This window comes from Excalfactoria chinensis, chromosome 1 (assembly GCF_039878825.1).
Source record: "Excalfactoria chinensis isolate bCotChi1 chromosome 1, bCotChi1.hap2, whole genome shotgun sequence".
In the NCBI taxonomy this organism is placed as follows: domain Eukaryota; kingdom Metazoa; phylum Chordata; class Aves; order Galliformes; family Phasianidae; genus Excalfactoria; species Excalfactoria chinensis.
In genome coordinates this window covers 571,970-591,180 of record NC_092825.1, presented here as the reverse complement: position 1 = coordinate 591,180, position 19,211 = coordinate 571,970, and the positions used below count along the sequence as shown (strand labels likewise).

The window sequence follows — 19,211 nt, the reverse complement described above, 5'->3', positions numbered from 1 at the left end:
CCAGCAGCACTTTGGTGCCGAATGCAGAACAAGGATGTGGTTACGGCCCACCAGGAGCAATGCGATGCGACAACACCACTGCCCTGCTGCTGAGGGATGCAATTAGTTACAGTCCGAGGGCTCATCTTCCATGGAACTTGCAGAACAAGCCAAAATCTGTGCCCAAATGTGAATTAATCTTGATGCAGGATGGATGATGACCGCTGCAGAGAGGATTCCAGAGGACAGCAGCACGCTGTGCTGAGCATTGAGGGGATGGGCTGACGGTGCGCTGGGAGGGTCAGAGTGGAGATGGGGACCAAGCTGTGCTCCAAAGAGCGCTCAGCACTGCACAGCTGCACAGGGCAGTGGGGAGTCCCCATCTCTGGGGGTGTTGGGTCAGCACAGGGATGGGGCACTTGGGGACGTGGGCAGTGGGCACGGTGGGATGGGTTCAGGTTGGACTGGGGGTCTCAGAGCTCTTCTCCATCTGAATGATTCTGATTGCTTCCAGGCTCTGCTGCAAGAACTGCTGTGCCAGGGAGGACCCAGGAGCTGAGGGTGGGAGTTCAGACAGGGGAGATCTGCCCCACTAAGGCTGCAATTTGTCCTGAGCTTCCTCGAGTTTCAGCTGCAAACAGAAGCATGTGGCAGCCCAGCAGAGGATCTGGAAATCCACACAGATGTGCACCGTGAGGCGCTGCTGTCAGTTGTGCTCTGGTGTCATTGCCACCCCTTCTCAGAGCCGGGTGAGGTTGGTGTGCAGTGGACGCAGTAATGTCAGCACTGCTGTCACTGCCTGTGAGGGTGCAGAGCTGCAGCACGATGCACTGCAAGGACTCCGTGCTGTCAGCACAGCTCCTCTGCTGTCTGGTGGCTCCCAGGGTCAGGCGGGCTCAGGAAAGCTCTGCAGAGCACATCCTCTTGTTGGCAGCAGCACCGCCACAGTGCCTGCAGGAGCTCTGCTCTGCCAGCAGCGCTGTGCCATAGGAGGACACTGCTCCCCACTGCCCAGCTCTGTTAGACAGCTCCGCTTTGCTCACGGGTCCTCAGTTCTGCTCCGGGACAGGGAAGTGTTTCTGGATGCAACCTTCCACAAGCGACGGCTCAGCACCACCTCCCTTCTGATGCGTTCTGCACAGCGGCCATATCTGCTCACAGGGCTCCTTCTGGACCAGCTCTCCTCGCTGTGGGCTCACGTTGGAACATCCTGGGATCTGCCAGAGGACTGTGCGCTCATACAGACCTACCAGCACCAAGCTGAGGCCAAGCGCTGCTGCCGAGATCTGCTCCTTCTCAGGGTGTTGCTCTGTTCTGGGGTGCTGCTATCAAGGGCTTTGCCTTTACCAGGTTTCACAAAGGCTTCAGTGCTGCCCGCTGCTGCTTTGGGCACCGTTGTGTAAATGCAACCCAGAAGCTTCATAGGGAAAACGAACCTCTTTCTTCATCTCCCGTGTGTGCTGATGCCCCGGCTGCGCCTTGGAGGACCAGCAGCATGGAGATGGTGGCTGTCAAAGTGCTGCCTCCCAGCTGGGAGCCCAGGGCCCAGCACACATCCCACAGCACGGGCTGCAACCAACAGAAAGGGGGAACAGCCCTCGTGGGAAGCATCTCACGAGGAAAGCGCGTTCTGACCAAGCGAAGCGGGGTGCTGTGTTTGCCCGGCTGCTAATTGGGCCCTTTGGGAACGCTGACGGAAGGTATTAAAAGGCAGATTTTGTGAACGTCGCTGCTGGTTGAGTCTCCTTCCTTTGATCTTCATTCTTCAGCCCCAATTCCTTCAGCAGTAACCAGACCCAGAAACAGGCGACGCCTTCCAGTCACTGCAAGGGGAGCTCTGCCTCTTGCTCTCTCACTTCCACCACCCCCGGTGCCCACATCTTCTCATCCCCCCTCCAAAACATCTCCAGCGCTCACCATGGAGCTGCACAAAGGATCCTGCAGGCTGGATGTGGCTCTGGGCAGCCTGGGCTGCTGGTTGGCTGCCCTGCACACAGCAGGGGGCTGGAACTGGATGAGCATTGCAGGCCTTTGCAACCCAGGCCATTCTATGGTTCTGTGATTCCATGATTCTCCTCCCACCATCAACACCTCCAAAGCATCACTGAGCCGTGGGGCTGCACTCGTGGTTCTCCAGCAGCACCCAGTGAGCCCTGAGGAAATGGCCATGGGCAGGGTGGGCTGCAAGGCAGGCAGGCACTGCCCCTCTCTGCTGGCCTGAATGGAGATGCTGGGTCCCCCCGCACGGGGCGGCGCACACACAGACGGCGTCGCACCTCACAGCCCCCCTTTCCAAGGGATTCGGTCTGCCAGGAACTCCTCACCTGCCTCTGCAAACAGGGAAGGCAACAGGGAAGGGCGAAAGAGAAAGAAAGGGAAGGAAACCTGAGAGCCGAAGGCCAGAGCGCGTGGCCACCTCCCACCAGGAAAACAGAGACATGGCAGCATGCCTGGCTGCAATGGGAGCGACTGAGTTGAGCACCCGGCCGGGACCCCCAGTGCAGAGATGTGGGGCTGCAGGAGCGGGGCCAGCAGCGCAGTGTGCAGCACAGGGTGGAGAACTGCGGTGCTCTCTGGGTGCTGCTGGGGCCAACACTTCCCAATGTCCTCTTTAATTACCCCAGTGATGGGAAAAAGGATCCCCTTAGCAGTTTGTTTACAAATAGGGGAGGGGGCAGATGCCCCACATAGCTGCGATGAGTGCAGTGATCAGAGACACCAGCTGGGAGCCACCCCAGGAAGCCCAGCAAAGGAAAAAGCAAAACCCTGTGACCAAGGGGGTGGGAGAACCCCATGCTGCAGAACCAGGAGCCAGCAATGCCTCCTGGGGCCGCTCAGGGAGCTGATCTCACTCTTCTGGGGGCTCACCCAGAGCCTGGGGCAGTGCTGGGCTCCCCACTGCAGGAGGGATGTGGGCTCTGAGAGAGACAAGAGGGCCGTGATGGCAACGAGGGGCTGGGACGTGTGGCACTGGGACAGCTGGGGCTGCTCGGCCGGGGGAAGGCTGAGGGGGCTCTCAGTGTGTAAATACCTGATGGAAGGGGATGAAGAATGGGGAGGCGGTGCCCAAAGAGGGGATGAGCAGCAACGGGCACACTTAGGTGCAGAAAGAAGATAGATTTTCCATAGAAAGACAGCGAATGGCTCTTTGCTGCGAGGACGGCGCAGCGCTGGCACAGCCCCCACCCCGGCCATGGCAGACCTGGTGGTGCCCCAGGAGCCCCCAGTGCTCCTCTCCAGCATCACCGTACTGTGACTCCGACTTCACACTCCAAGGGGAGCTGCAAGCAACAAACGTCCCCACGGGGAACGGCGATCCACATGAACCCATCCCTACTGATGGCTTTTGCCATTGCCACCCATGGGAAGAACCCCCATGGGGCGCGGAGTGGCACCGGGGGACATGGTGGGGACGGGCTGGGGTTGGAGCTGTGACCTGAGAGGTCTCATCCAGCCTGAACAACGTGTGGTTCTCTGCCCCAACGTCCCCCAGACCTCCCGTGTTTCCTGCAGCCCATGGCTGCTCATTAAGCACGGCGGTTCTCCTACAATCAGCAACGCTGCAAAACCAAACGGGACGCTGATACGGAACGCTGACTCTGCTCTTCACCTTCTCCCACAACTATGAGCTCCTCCTGCTCCTCATTCCTGTCCTCTCCCCACCACCTCCACTACCACCAACCACCACCAACCACCATCACCTCCACCACTGCCACCACCTCCACTACCATCAACCTCCACCACCACCACCACCACCTCCACTACCACCAACCACCATCACCTCCACCACCACCACCACCACCACCACCTCGCTCCACGCTGCTCCCCGTTCTCAGCATCCCCACATTGCCAGCTCTGCTCCTGGGGGCCAACCCAGGAGATCTGCCCTCTGTGGGGCTGAGCAGGGCAGGACAAGCACGGCTCCCACTGCTGCCAGCAGCACAACCGAACACCAACAACCGTGTGAGCACCAGGCCGGCTCTGCGCTGCCTTGTGCTGAGCAGAACATCCCATCCAAACAGCAGATGTCAAACCCCTGCAGCTCTTGCAGTGGGTCCAGAGGAGGCCACTAAGATGGGCAGAGGGCTGGAGCAGCTCTGCTATGAGGAAAGGTTGGGGGAGCTGGGCTTGTTTGGCTTGGAGAAGAGAAGGATGCGGGGAGACCTCAGTGTGGGCATCCAGTACTTGGAGGGAACGTACAAACAGGAAGGGGAATGGTTGTTTGTGGGGGTGGGCAGTGATAGGACAAGGGGAAATGGTCTGAAACTGACACGGGAGGTTTAGGTTGGGTATTAGGAGGAAGATTTTCCCCCAGAGGGTGGTGACGCACTGAACAGGTTGCCCAAGGAGGCTGTGGATGCCCCATCCCTGCAGGCATTCAAGGCCAGGCTGGATGTGGCTCTGGGCAGCCTGGGCTGCTGGTTGGTGACCCTGCACACAGCAGGGGGTTGGAATGGGATGAGCATTGGGGTCCTTTGCAACCCAGGCCATTTGATGGTTCTGTGATCAAGGACCCCACAGAGGACTGGCAATCCCTGTGGGTCACAGCTGTGCCTGCAGGTGGGCAGCGTGGCGGGCGATGCAGCCACACTCTGTGCTCAGAGAAAGGTTGGGAAGGGATGGAAGAGGTGGAAACAGAGCACTGCCAATGGAACACACAACAGGGACAGAGCAATGAGCAGACCCACAGCTGCCAAAGCTCAGTGGGTGTGAATGGAAACATGGCACACGTGTTGGGTTGGACGATGATGCGGACCCAACAGGAGCAATGGGGGAGACCAGGAGGCCTTGGAAGCACTGCAAGCAGAGCTGGGTGCACTGCTGGGAGATGGCTGCCCCAAGGGCACACAGCAGAACCTGGAGCCCTCCTCACCCAACAGCACCTTGCACCAACCCAGAGGAGGCTGTGCTATGTGCCACAAACCACCTCTGTCCCTCCTGCCTCGCCAGTTCAAACAAAGGATGAAATTCCTCTTCCTAAACCCACTGCCTGGGGCCAGCACATCGTCGTGGAAGAGCAAAACAGGGAAGTTATGGGATGTTACGGGAGGGGGCTGCTTAGGTGCAGCACAACCAACATTGGTCCTGAACTGGCACGGTGCTCAAAGGATGCGACCCACCGGGATGGCTGAATGCTGCCCTGCCCCACAGACACTGCCTGTCCGAGGGACAGCTGCCTCCACCGCTGCCCAAGCAGCATTCCTTTACAATTTCAGTCCTCGCAGACTGCTTATAAGACATTACCAAGGTAGCACATGAGCAGGAGGGGGCTGATAGTGACAGAACACGGGGGAACAGCTTTACACTGAGGGGAGATTGAGGTCTGAAGTCAGGAAGGTGTTTAATCAGAGAGCTGTGCGGCCCTGGCACTGCCCAAAGCTGTGGTGCCCCATCCCTGCAGGTCCCTGAGGCCATGGATGGGCCCTGGGCAGCTTGAGCTGGGGGGCACCCAGACCACAGCTGGGGGTTGGCACTGGATGATCCTTAAGGATCCTTCCAACACAACCATTCCACAGCTCTATGATCTTTAAGGACCCCTCCAACACAACCATTCCATGGCTCTATGATCTATAAGGACCCCTCCAACACAACCATCCCATGGCTCTATGATCTATAAGGACCCCTCCAACACAACCATCCCATCGCTCTATGATCTATAAGGACCCCTCCAACACAATCATTCCATGTCTCTATGATCTTTAAGGACCCATCCAACCCAATGATTCCATGGCTCTATGATCTGTAAGGACCCTTCCAACACAACCATTCCATGGCTCTATGATCTATAAGGACCCCTCCAACACAACCATTCCATGGCTCTATGATCTATAAGGACCCCTCCAACACAACCATTCCATGGCTCTATGATCTATAAGGACCCCTCCAACACAACAATTCCATGTCTCTATGACCTTTAAGGACCCTTCCAACCCAATGATTCCATGGCTCTATGATCTCTAAGAGCCATTCCATCCCAATCACTCCATGGCTCTATGTCTGATACGGTCCCTTCCAACACAACCGCCCTACAACTCCCTGACTCTACGACGTGCTCCCAAACAGCAGTGAACATTTTCACACCTGACCCAGCTGTGCCCTGGGGGTGCTGCAGGGTGGAGCCTCCACGGTGTAACCAGCAAGTATTCCAGTTTGACACCCCCAACCCTTCCCCAAAAGTAAATGCAAAACCTGTAGCAGGAAAACGTTCAAGGCACCCAGCTAAGCAAACACCAGTGAAAGCCAGAGTGCATTGCACACCTCGTTCCATTGCTGTCAGATGTTTTCAATGGGAACAATGCTGCACTAAGGGGCTGCGTGGGGGCACTGCCCACCGCCCACACCATCACAGCCCCACCGGGCTGCACGCAGAGCCCATCCCTGTCCTGCCTGCAGCTGGGGCTCAGCGGGGCCGTGCTGAGCTCGGGCAAAACTCTGCTGGAAGCTGCGACAGCATCAGGGCAGCAGCGACAGCATCAGGGGAGCAGCGACAGCATCAGGGCAGCAGCTGGCTGAGCCTGACTGGCCGCGTTCAGGCTGTGCCATTGTCTGAAATGTCAGCTTAGCTGAACGGGGATGGAACCGGCTGCTGCGCGCTGCCAACAGCGCCCGTCATGTGAATGCTGACCAGCGGCGTCCCAGAGCGGGGTCAGCATCTGGCTCTGCTCAGCCCCAAAACCGGTCCTGACCCTCATCACGGAGCCCATGTGCCCACAGCTTCCCCCCCTGCAGCACACCAAGTGACAGCAGCAACAGCACGGAGTGCACGGACAGGAGCCCTCCCAGCACCAACCACCAGCCGACAAGGTGAGACGTGCTGCGCTAAGACCGAGGTACGGCCCTGCCCAGAGCAGTGCCTGCTCCCCAGCTGCAGCCGTGGGCTCCACCGCCTCCGCCGGGCTCCCACCCTCTGCTGGGAGCTGCAGTGCTGCACAGCCTGGAGCAAAGCAGACCTGATCCCTGCAGTTGGCATCCAGGAGGCACCGGCAGCCCAGAGGCGGTGGGTGGCATCTGGCATCAGAGTCCTACGTGCTGCCACTCCGCGCTCCCGGGGGCTGGACCTGCCCAGCCGGGCACCAGCTGGGGGTGCAGACTTGGAAATCCAGTAATGTGCAGAGAATGACAAGTCAAATCAAACAGGAGACCGCCCAGAGCTCTGGGTGTGCTGTCACACGTGGGAGCAACACAGGTGGATGTAGCTACGTTCAAACACACTACGGGTCAAATAAAAGCCAACGGGATGGGCAGACGGACAAACACGGGCGAAGCACAACCAAGACCACACAGCTGGCCATGCACACTGGGGAAATTCACCCGGAGAGCAGCCTGGGGTGGGAGCACGTGCCCAGGTGGAATCCCACAGGGAGAAAGGAGCCTTGGGGCCTGGTCCGGCCTGGGGAACTGGAGATTCATTGAATGAGTTGGGTTGGAAGGGACCTTGTAAGTCACAGAGCCACCGAATGGGTTGGGCTGGGATGGATCTTAAAGATCACAGAGACACAGAATGGTTGAGCTGGTTTGGGAAGGATCTTGAAGATCACAGAGATATAGAGTTGGTTGGGTTGGATTGGAAGGGGTCTTACAGGTCACAGAGCCACAGAACAGTTGGGTTGGGTTGGGTTGGGTTGGGTTGGAAGAGGCCTTATGGATCATCCAGTTCCAACCTGGCCAGCCCAGAACCGCCAGCAGGGAATGAGGCCAAGGGGCTGAGCCAGCACAGCCTCCAGCAACAGCCATTGAGCAGAGTGGGAGGAGGAGGCACTTTCTGAGCTGTGATTTCCCCATGGCCATCCCACGTCAGCCATTACTATGGCGGTGACTTCCCTGTGGGCCACCATGAAGACCCCTCAATGGCAGCCAACGAGCTCAGCTCTGGGCTGTATGGCTTTGGGTGCAGGAGGAGCACGAAGGGCCGCTCCACTTCCTGTATGGGGCCTCCAGGAGCTGCTCTGGGGGCTGGACCCTGCAGGGATGACCCCAGCGAGGGCTGAGTGGGGCACGGGGTCCCACCCGAGCACCATCAGAGCCAGAGGGAGTTTCCCCAGCCGTTGCCATGGGGCAGCAGCAGCAGCAGCAGCAGCAGCAGCAGCACACAACGGCACAGACGGGGACACGGACAGACTACGGGGCACACGGGGAGCGGGACGGGAAGGAACAACGTGAGATCGCGATGAGATGAGAACGTGCTCACTTACACAACTCGCCCACCCTCCTGAGGCCAGAGGCGGTTCATAGACAGAGCAGCGCGGACATGCAGATGGAGAGCAGGAAGAGAGCAATGAGAGAGAATGTTAGCTCTGGTCCGGGGCAGCAGCGACACGGAGTGAGCGGACGTTGGCTCGCGGCCGCCCGGTGGCTCCGGGGCTGGGCTGGGTGCTGAGGGGCTCTGGGGGCCCCTCTGGGTTCAGGCGGTTTCCACGCTGGCTGAGGTTACGTTTGTGTGTGTGCTACGGGAAATGGGACATCGGTCAGTGCGCCAGCTCAACAGCCAAAGCCTGAACAGTTTAACAGAGCTATCTGGAACAGCTGAGAACGGAAAGGGGGGGGGTGGGAGGGAAGGGGAGAGGGATGGGGTGGGATTGGAGGAGGGGACAGAGCAGGGGAGTTGGAAAAGGGGGGGAGAAAGAACATATGCATGAGAAAAAATGGTCCACAGCGAGGACAAGAGTGGCAAATACAGACCAACACCTTCTGACCCTACCGAGTACGGGTGTCAGGGGCCTGGTTTCTCAAGGGTTGGATGCTGGGGCCGTGGGGACTGCAGCTGAAGGTCAGCGGGTACCGCTGGGGCTCTGCGGGTGACTCAGAGCTCTGCAGAGGGGACCAACGCTGCCGCAGCAGAGGGGAGCCTGAGTGAGTGCCAGGACTCTGAGCACAGCGCAGCACCAGCACTGGGCCGGGAGGGAACCGTCCAGCATGGGCACCCATGGGAGGTGGGGCGGGTGGGCACCGCAGACCCCCTGGGCTCTCCCTGCACTCCCAGCAGCAGCACTGCGCCGCCCGCAGCCCTCGCTGTGCCCGCGGTTCAGCCGCCGTCACGAGGCGACTGCTGGGTTCAGCCACAGCTCTGCTTTCTTTGCTGCCCTTCAGGTTGAGCTCAGGGCGCAAAGAAACGGGTGGGAATTGCTCAGACCTGCCCAGGATCCGGCAGGAGGAAGGAGCTGCGCCGGCGCTCTGCCGCACTCCTCACAGCCAAAGAAGGCACCGCCAACAGCAGGAGCTGCCGGGCACCCCATGCAGACCCCGACCCAGAGCTGAGGGATGAATGGCATGTGGAGGAGAGCAGCTCAGCCCCACACAGCACAGGGAGGGATGGAGTGTGGGGAGGAAGTGTTGCTATCCGCTGGGAGCTGCCAAAAAGGCGTCCTGCTGTGCCACGCTGTGCTGTGCCACGCTGTGCTGCTTTGTGCTGTGCCGTGCCGTGGGGTGCCATGGAGTGCCATGCTGTGCTATTCTGTGCCGTGCCATGGGGTGCCATGGAGTGCCACGCTGTGCTATTCTGTGCCGTGCCATGGGGTGCCATGGAGTGCCACGCTGTGCTGTTCTGTGCCATGCCATGCGGTGCCATGCTGTGCTGCTTTGTGCTGTGCCATGGAGTGCCATGGAGTGCCATGGAGTGCCATGCTGTGATGTTCTGTGTTGTGCCGTGCCGTGCTGTGCTGCTTTGTGCTGTGCCATGCAGTGCCATGCTGTGCTGCTTTGTGCTGCTCTGTGCTGTGCCATGCTGTGCTGTGCTGTGCCATGGGGTGCCATGCTGTGCTGTGCTGCTTTGTGCTGTGCTGTGCCACGGGGTGCCATGCTGTGCTGTGCCATGGGGTGCCATGCTGTGCTGTGCTGTGCCATGGGGTGCCATGCTCTGCTGTGCCATGCTGTGTCGTGCTGTGCTGTGCCGTGCTCTGCTGTGCCATGCCATGCTGTCCTGTGCCATGTTGTGCCGTTCTACGCCATACCACGGTGTGCCATGCCATGCCATGCTGTGCTCTGCCATGCCATGCTGTCGTGCCATGCCATGCTGTCCCATTATGTGCCACACCATGTTGTGCCATGCTGTGCTCTGCCATGCTGTCCCACTATATGCCACACCATGCTGTGCCATGCTGTGCTCTGCCATGCTGTCCCATTATGTGCCACACCATGTTGTGCCATGCTGTGCTCTGCCATGCTGTCCCATTATGTGCCACACCATGTTGTGCCATGCTGTGCTCTGCCATGCTGTCCCATTATGTGCCACACCATGCTGTGCCATGCCATGCTGTCCTGTGCCATACTGTGCCGTTCTATGCCATACCATGGTGTGCCATGCCATGCTATGCTGTGCTGTGCCATGCCATGCTGTCCCATTATGTGCCACACCATGCTGTGCCATGCTGTGCTGTGCCATGCCATGCTGTGTCGTGCTGTGCCACGCTGTGCCGTGCTGTGGTGATCTGCTGTGCTCCAGGAATGAGCCGTAAGATCCATCGGACTCCAGCTGGCACTTCCAGCTCTCCCCCCTCCTTTTCCACACCGGAGCTTCTCATCCTCCAGCCACCTTTCCTCAGGTGCATTTGCAGATGGTGTCAGACCTGGGCTGGAGGCCTTGCTGTCCTGCAGGAGCCCCCCTTACAGCTCTTCCCTGCTCTGGGGTGCACATCCCTGCACTGTGGGGCTGCAATCAATGAGTGCTTCTCATCTGTCTCCCTTTGGGCCATTGACACAGCCGTGCTGGCAGCCGCAGCTCAGCCTCCTGCTGCTTTGCTCCTCCTGACCCCCACTCTGGAATCCATCCCACTCCATTTCACTGCATCAGACTTAACCAACGGGTTACACTGGAAGCCGTGGCTCTGCCCTGGCAGCTTGATGCCTAAAGGCTTATTTCTCTCCTCCCTTTCCCATCCATCCAGACTCAAAGCAGCTGCAGATCTCCGGAAACAGCACCCGAAAAACTGCAGTTCTGCGGCTGCAATTCTGCTGTGCCGCCCGTTTGGCTGCTGCAGGAACGCCGAGGAGCGAACAAAAAGCTTCACCGACCCAGAGCTGCACCGACCCAACCCGGAGCTGCTGGCGGCTGCAACCAGACGAGCTCCGTGCCGCCCCCTGTGCCGGCCAGCACAGCTCACACGCAGCCCTGCGGCCCGGGGGATGGGGATGGGGGGCGGGGGGACATCCGAGCGCATCCCGCGGGGCCGGGTGGCCGCGGCCAGGAGCAGAACGGGACCCTGCAGAGCAACGTCTCTGAGCCGCACCGCGCTGGGAGGGAACTGCGAGTCACGCCGGGGAGCGCCGACTTCAGCCCCTCACCGCTCCGACTGGCTGAGCGCTAATCAGAAACGTGACGCCTCTCGTTGGTTCACGACAGCTTTATTGTGGTCATGGATGCCGCTCCGGCCGGCACAGCTCAGGGTCGTTCCTGCACCGCGGGGTGGGAGGAAGGTGGGGGTCGTGGGGGGGGGGGGGGGGCGGTCGGCAGCTCTTCACGCCCGACCCTCGCGCCGCTGCGGGGGCCGCCCCGGGGAGCCGCTCCGCGCACAGCGGTCAGAAGGGGAGCGAGGTCGGCGTGTTCCCGGCTCCGGGCTCCCCCTATCGCCATCCCCTCTATCGAGCGCCTCAACTCTGAGCTTAGGTTCCCACTCTCAGTTTTCCTCGGCCTCTTTTGCAGTGCCTCTTGTCAAAGGTCCTCCCGGGACAGACTGCCTTGGGGGGGGAGACACAGGCACAGTTAGACAGACGGACAGACATCCCTGCCCCTGGATGCAACTGCTGCAAATCCACAACGTGGGACGTGCTCCAAAACGACCCCCAGCCAACAACCCCGCGGGAGCAAAACGGCCGCCCCGCTGCGCCGCCTGCGGCAGCACTTTGGAGCCGGGGGAGGCACCGGCTGCGACGGCAGCTCGAGGGGGGGCTTCTACCAGGGGTCCTGCTCAGCCCTGAGCCCTGCCGGACACCAGCTGGGTCCAGAACGGTGCTGGGTCCAGAACGGTGCTGGGTCCAGGACGGTACTGGGTCCAGAATGGTGCTGGCTCCATTATATGTGCTGGCTCCAGAACAGTCCTGGGTCCAGAATGGTTCTGGGTCTGGAACGGTGCTGGGTCCAGAACAGTGCTGGCTCCATTACATGTGCTGGCTCCAGAACAGTCCTGGATCCAGAATGGTTCTGGGTCCAGAACAGGGCTGGCTCCATTACATGTGCTGGGTCCAGGACAGTGATGGGTCCAGAACAGTGCTGGGTCCATTATATGTGCTGACTCCAGGACAGCACTGGGTCCAGAATGGTTCTGGGTCCAGAACAGTGCTGGCTCCATTACATGTGCTGGCTCCAGAACAGTCCTGGGTCCAGAACAGTGCTGGCTCCATTACATGTGCTGGGTCCAGAACAGTGCTGGGTCCATTATATGTGCTGACTCCAGGACAGTGCTGGGTCCAGAATGGTGCTGGGTCCATTACATGTGCTGACTCCAGGACAGTGCTGGCTCCAGGACAGTGCTGGGTCCAGAATGGTGCTGGGTCCATTACATGTGCTGACTCCAGGACAGTGCTGGCTCCAGAACAGTCCTGGGTCCAGAATGGTGCTGGCTCCATTATATGTCCTGGCTCCATTTATGTGCTGGCTCCATGGCCCACGCAGGCTCCAGGAGCAGTGCAGGCTGCAGGCAGGAGCTGCAGTTCAGCTCACGGCCCTTTGTGGAGCAGTGCAAAATCAGAGCAGTGAAGCTGCAGCACAAGGCAGGGCACGGCCCCACTGTCTTCCACACGCACAGGAGCTCCAGCACAGGCCCTGTCTGCAGCAGCACCGAGCTGACTTTGTGCCCATCCCACACAGCCCCCATAGGGCTCAGGGCTGCGTGGTCCCACTGCACTGCAGCACTGCAGCACTGCAGCACTGCAGCCCGTGGGGCGGCCGCTGCGGCACCGCTGGGGATGGCTGTTTATCTCAGCACAGCTCTGGGGGCTGCAAGACGTGCCCTGCAATGGGGCAGCTCCACGTATCCAACCCTTCTGCACGTCACCACCTGAATTTACAGCAATTTCATGCAAGAGAGGAACCCTCATGACGGGGCGGAGCGGCCGACGGCAGCGCGTGCCCCATTCACTGCACTGCAAGGAGTCCAACCGGGAGCAAAAGAATGGCAGAGCTGAAAGGCTGATGGGGGGGGGATGAGCTGCACTGCAATCCATGGGAGCATGGAATGCAGAGCACTCGGGGGGGGGGGAGGGCATGGATGGGGGAAGGCATTCCCTGCAGCTGGGGGGGATGAGGAGGAGGAGGGAGAGGAGGAGGAGGAGGAGGAGGAAGAGGAGAAGGAGGAGGACAGAGTCTCAGCACAGGGGGTCACTGCAGCAGACCACAGGCAGGGCAGAGCTCTGGGGGGGTCTGTTAAGGGAGACGGGGGTGGGGATGCAGCGCTGCAGTGTAGGCGATGGTCTGCAGGCATGAAGAAGGGGCAGGGATGGGATCCCTGGGATGGGGGAGTTCACACAGCCTATGGGAACGGGGGATCAGCACCAGGACGCAGTGATGCGGGACACAGGAGGGCGGGGGGGGGGGGAGGTGAGGGTGGGACGGCAGGTGGGAGCCGGGTGCTCCGAGAGACCCAAAGAGGGGGGAGATGGGGAGGTGGGCAGCCCAGCACCCCCAGCAGGAGGGGAGGCCGGCTGTGCCCCACGCCGCTCCCAGCAAAGGGCCCAACCCCTGCAGGAGGGCCGCCCAGACCCCGCGCCCGGTCAGAGGCAGCAGATCAGGATCCCCCCCCCCCCGCCCAGCACAGCAGCGTGTTCCGGAAGCAGAGCAGTGCAGAGCTCACTGCAGACAGCCCCGGGATGCAGCCGACCCAGCACGGCTCCCAGCCGCACACCGCAGCAGCGCAGCGAGGAGCCCCGCTCTGCAGGGAGCGCCCAAACCCATCAGAGCGAGAGCACGGCAACACCCAGAGCTTTCCTTCCTCTCTGTGACGGCAGCCACGGCTCGTTGCCCGACAGAACCGGGTCAGCAGGGCGGCAGGGAGCGGGGGCCGCTCCTGGGGGCTGCAGGGCACGGAACCCCCCCCCCCGGCTCCGGTCCAAAACGCCTCCGGCTGTGAGCGCACGGTTTGGAGAGCCGCCGCTGCACGGAGCGCAGCACAGACAGCTCACGGAGCAGCTCCCTGCAGCTCCCCGTTCCCAGCTCCAGGCTGACCCCACGGCTGGGCGCTGCTCACTGCAGCCTCAGCGCCGGGCAGGGCAGCGGGGCGGCGCAGCGGGGCTGCCGGCCCGGGGAGCTCCTTGAGCATCTCAGAGCCCGGCGAGGGTTTCCTCCCAAATCCCGGGTTCCAATTCGGAGCTGTTTTGGTTTTGCCGTTTCACACGTAGATCCGCGGGGCAGCGGGGGGTTCCGTGTGACCGGGAGGGTGAACGTTATGTCCTGGGGGGCGGGGGGGGCAGAGCCCGGCACCGCTGCCCGCAGGGTTGGGGGGGGGGTCTCCGTCTCTGCCGGGATCCAAACGCTCCGCGCGCGGCTGCTGGGGGGGCTGCAAAGGGGGCCGGGCGGGGGGAGCTGCGGGGGTCCCTTCCGGCCCCACGGCTCCGGGTTCCGCCAGCCCGAGCACGAATCCACGTGGGAAACGGACCCCCGACCCTCCGCGCCCCCGCAGCGCAGCCGGCAGCGCCGCCCCGCCGCACCGCACCGCGACCGGCAGCGCCGCCCCGCAGCCCGGCGGCATCGGAGCGCTTCCAAATGACCAGCAGCGGGGAGACACGCGTCGCTCTGAACTCACCGCTCGGGAAGGGAAACCGCGGCCCAACCGCGACCCGCGAGCGGGCGGAGGAGGGGGCGGCACGCGGGGAGAGCGCACGAGGGAGCTGAGCGCGGAGCGGCCGGCAGCGCCCGGCCCCGGGAAGGAAGGAGCGGCCCCGGGAAGGAAGAAGCGGCCCCGGGAAGGAAGGAGCGGAACCCGCGGCTCCCCCTCCGAGCGGGGCGGGCGCCCCCCGAACGGCCCCGCCGCCCACCCGGCCCCACCGCCCCGCGCGGCCTCTTACCGTGCCGCGACCACCGGAGACTTCTTGCCGGGATCCAGCGCGGAGCCGGCCGGCTCCTCCCCCAGCGACCGCGTGTCCTTGTTGAGCTGCTGCAGGCGGGAGCTCAGCTCGCTGATCACGGTGGGCTTGTCGTCGTCGGCGCCGTGGATCGGGCGGCTCTCCATGGGGTCCCCCCATAGCTTGGACCTTCTCTGAAAGAGGTAGCGTGGCCGGCCAATGCTGGCTGACGCCAGCGTGGCCGCATGTTGCTGGGAGATGAGCTCGCTGTCCGAAGACTGCTTCAAAAGTGGGTCCCTGAAAGTAACTGGCCCCTTGCTGAGCTGGGACTTGAGTTTTGGCTTTGGAGGCACTGGTGGCTTCTCGAGTATAAAAGTTTGTCCATCCGCAAAGGAAGTGTAGGTGTCGGTGGGCTCCCCGCTCTCCGAGGACAGCGTGGACATGCTGGAGACCGTGGAGATGGTGCTCGTGGTCTCCAGGTGGTGGTCGCTCGAGCTCCTGGTGTCCACCTCCTCCACGCCCGAGTCGGCCGCCGACTCCGGGGCCGCGGGGGCGTCGGGGGGCTTCCCTGAGGGTGTTCCGCCCGCGGGGGTCGCGGCTCCCGCTGCCGCTGGTGCGGGCGGCGCGCCGGGCGTCGCCAGGTGGCTGACGGGGGTGCCGGGGGTGGTGACCAGGACCCCGTTGGCGAACTCGTCGGGCGGAGGCACCAGCCCGATCTTGGCCAGCTCCTCCCGGGTCTCTTCGTCGCTCGAGGACAGCTGCGCCGGCGGCAGCGTCACGGTGTAGGGCTCCACCTCCTCCTCCGAGCTGCCCTGCCCCAGCGTCTTGTCGCCGGCGGCGGCGGCGGCGGGGCTGCCCGGCTCCCTCCCGGCGGGGCTGGGCTGCGCCTCCGCTTGGGGCGGCTCCGCCGGCTCCGCGCGCGCCTCGGGCCCGGCCGGCTTCTCCTCCTTCAGCTCGAGTCCGAGCTCGTCTTGGCCGTTACTTGTGGCGTGAACCATGATCAGGCCAGCGGTCTTCTGCTGCGACGTGTCCACGATGCTGATGATCATGGACTTCTTGTCTTCCGGCTTCTTCTCCTCCTTGCCGGGCGCTTCCACCCTCGCCTCGGCTTCCTTCCTCAGCGTGGACGGAGTCCCCCACGGGCTCTTGGCGGGGGGCAGCGCCGCCGCGTCCGCCGCCGCGGCCCCTTTCCCCGCGGGCGAATAGGCGGGGGACACCAGGCTCTCCAGCTCCACCCTCTCCGGTTCTTTGGTTTGGATGTCCACAAACAGGGGCGCCGCTCTGTCCGAGTCCGGGCTGTGGATCGGGGTGGGCGACCGGGACGGGACTTGGGTGGAGAGGGCCCTCTCCCTTGCGGCCAGCGCAAGCGCCAGTGGCGAGTTGGGATCCAGGGGCTTCCCCGTCAGGGGGTGGATGAACGTAGAGGATGAGCTGCTAATTAATGGCTTTAAAGCTGAGACGGGGGAAGGCAGTAGTACATCTCGGCTTCCTAACAGCCGCTCATCGATAGACCTGGACTGCTGCAGGGATGGCATGTCGCTGCTGGGGGGGGTGCCTTCGATGGCCCCGACCGAGAGGAAGACAGTGGATTTGCGCTTCTCGTCCAGACGTCGGTCCCTGTCCTTCATGACCCCAGCGATGGCGGTGGCGAAGGGGATGCTCGTGGCTTCCACCTGCGCGATGCCGGCGTGGTGCTGGTAGTCCACGCCGCTCAGGCGATGGCTCCTGCGGGTGGGAGACGGCTCCCTGGGGAAGCCCCCGGTGATGGAGAGCGCCGCCCTCTCCTGCGCGTCCTCCACCTGCAGCTGCTTGACCAGAGGGCTCTTCTTCCTCTGCGGCTTGGTGGGAGCGAACAGGCTGACGTTGAACTGCCCCATGTTGGCGTAGGGGTTGTCGATCACCCTCCCCTTCCTCTTCAGCTTCTCCGGAGGGGTCGCGGCCGGGCCGGGCCGGGGGATCTCGGTCGGCTCCACGGGGAGGTGGGAGGAATCCTGCAGGATTATCATGGATCGGGCCCTCTTCTGCCTCTCGGGGTAGGGGATGGACGTCCTGGCCTGATCGTACATCTCGGCCGCGCTGATGACCTGCGGCAGCCCGTGGAGCTTCGCCTCCAGGCTGGGCTTAAAGCTGGACCTGATGGTGTCGTAAGCTCTCCCCGGGGGCGGGGGCGGAGAGAAGGATGGGGGGGGGCCCGTGTCGAAGTAGTATGGAGAAGGAGGCGGGGGCGGGGCCGTCTGGGGGGGCGGGGGGATCCCGTGCCCCTCCCTAACGGTGTCTTGCATCGATGTGCTCCGTGGAAACTTCCCATCCAGCAAAGAAGCAGCCAGTTTCTCGTCTTCACCTGAGGAACCGGAACAACGGAGGGGTCAGAGGGGGCTTCTGCAGAGCACCCAGAGCACGGCGCTCACAACGGCACGGGGGTACGAGACCCCTTTCATCCCCCCTCACTCCACCTTCATTTGGAGGCGGCTTTCCGCTTCGCCCCCTCTTGGCTCAGTGCGAGCATCTACAGTTTGGCTCCTGGCTCAGCACAGAATGCTTGGGTTGGGGGGGGGACCTCAAAGACCTGGTCCACCAACTGGTCGCACCACCCAGTGCCCACCCAGGGCCTCGGCCCCCCCCCGACTGCAGACCCTCAAGTCGTCCTGCGTTGCTCCCAGCCCAGCACACAGCGCTGCCCAACACCTTCCAGCCCATCGTGGCCCCCTAAAGCCCCTCATTGCCAACAGAACACAGCTCTGCTCCACTGCAGCTCCACAGCCAAGCCTCCTATCCGGGCACAGAGCAAACCCAGAGCAGCAGCAGCAGCAGCAGCAGCAGCCGTGTCCTGGCACCGCTCTGCTCCGTGCTGCACGGCAGAACACCAGCACCCCTACCGACCACATGGGGAGCCCATTGGGCTTCTACATTCATCCCTCGTGCTCCTCCTCTTCCAAACTGATGCTTTTCTCTACAAGATGGGCTTTTTCTCTTCCTGGGGTGGGGGGCACTTTGGAAGAAGACACCCGAAGCGCTGCTGGGTGCAGTGATGAGCCGGGCATCCCCAGAGGAGCTCGGGAGGGAGAGCAGTGGGGCTGCGGGAGGGCTGGGACTGCAAGGAGGATAAATGCAAAGTCCTGCAGCAAGGAGGAAGAACCCGTGGGGACCAGACATGGGGGGAGGGATGGGCTGGGAGAGAACCCCACGGCCCGGCTGGCAGTGAGCTGAGGGTGCACTGAGCCGCATGGGGCAATACCTGCTCTGCATGCAAAGCAAAGGAGGGCGTCTGCCCCTCTGTTCTGCAGATGGGGAGTGCTCAGTGCAGGAGGGACACGGAGCTGCTGGAGAGCATCCAGAGGAGGGCCACAGAAATGGTGCAAGGCATGGAACAGCTCTCCTATGGGGATGGGCTGAGGCTGAGCAGATGGAGGGGAGATGAAGGCTGCGAGGGGCCCTGGGGGCGGTCTGTCAGTACCCAAAGGGGAGCTGCAGGAAGGGAGGGGGCAGAATACTGAGCAGGGTCTGTGCTGATGGAAGGTGGGGGGAACAGCTCCAAGCTCAAGGAGGGGAGATTGAGGTGGGATATAAGGGAAAAGCCTTTCCTGGTGAGGGTGGTGAGGCTCTGGCACAGGCTGCACAGTGACTTTCAAGACCGGGCTGGATCAGACCCTGGGCAACCTGATGGAGCTGTGCAGTCCCCGTTCATAGCAGGGAGCTGCACCAGCTGACCTGTAAAGGTCCATTAGGATGCTAAGGATCCCAGGTTTTCATGGATCTGATGTGAGCAGGGCAAATTGCGAGAGATGGAGCAAAGAGATTTCATCCCCCTCATTCGCCCCTGATGACCCCACACCTGTGTTCAGTTCTGGGGCTCCACAAGCAAGAATCACATCAACAAACCAAAGAATCATATCAACAAACCAAAGAATCACAGAATCATTCGGGTGCAAAAATCCTCAGAGGCCCCCAACCCATCCCCATCCCATCCCATCCCATCCCATCCCATCCCATCCCATCCCATCCCATCCCATCCCATCCCCATCCCATCCCCATCCCATCCCATCCCACTGCCCACGTCCCCAAGTGCCCCATCCCTGTGCTGACCCAACACCCCAGGGATGGGGACTGTCCAACCTCAACTTGTCCAACCTCAACCTGCCCAACCTCAACCTGTCCAACCTCAGCCTGTCCAACCTCAACCTGTCCAACCTCAGCCTGTCCAACCTCAGCCTGTCCAACCTCAACCTGTCCAACCTCAGCCTGTC

General features: G+C 62.0%; 1 protein-coding gene across 7 annotated transcripts in view; it reads right to left on the bottom strand.

Moving 5' to 3' along the window:
- The window catches only part of SHANK3 (SH3 and multiple ankyrin repeat domains 3), a 275,165-nt gene that overhangs the window by 8,385 nt on the left and 247,569 nt on the right, over positions 1-19,211 (bottom strand). For 4 of the 7 annotated variants that reach the window (XM_072344180.1, XM_072344169.1, XM_072344200.1 and 1 more), the window contains one exon: positions 14,971-17,308. In XM_072344180.1, the coding sequence (XP_072200281.1) occupies positions 14,971-17,308 (2,338 nt within the window). Of the gene's footprint in view, positions 1-8,171; positions 8,189-11,404; positions 11,650-14,970; positions 17,309-19,211 lie in introns of those variants that run through there. The other 3 variants (XM_072344220.1, XM_072344211.1, XM_072344228.1) reach the window with 3 other exon arrangements.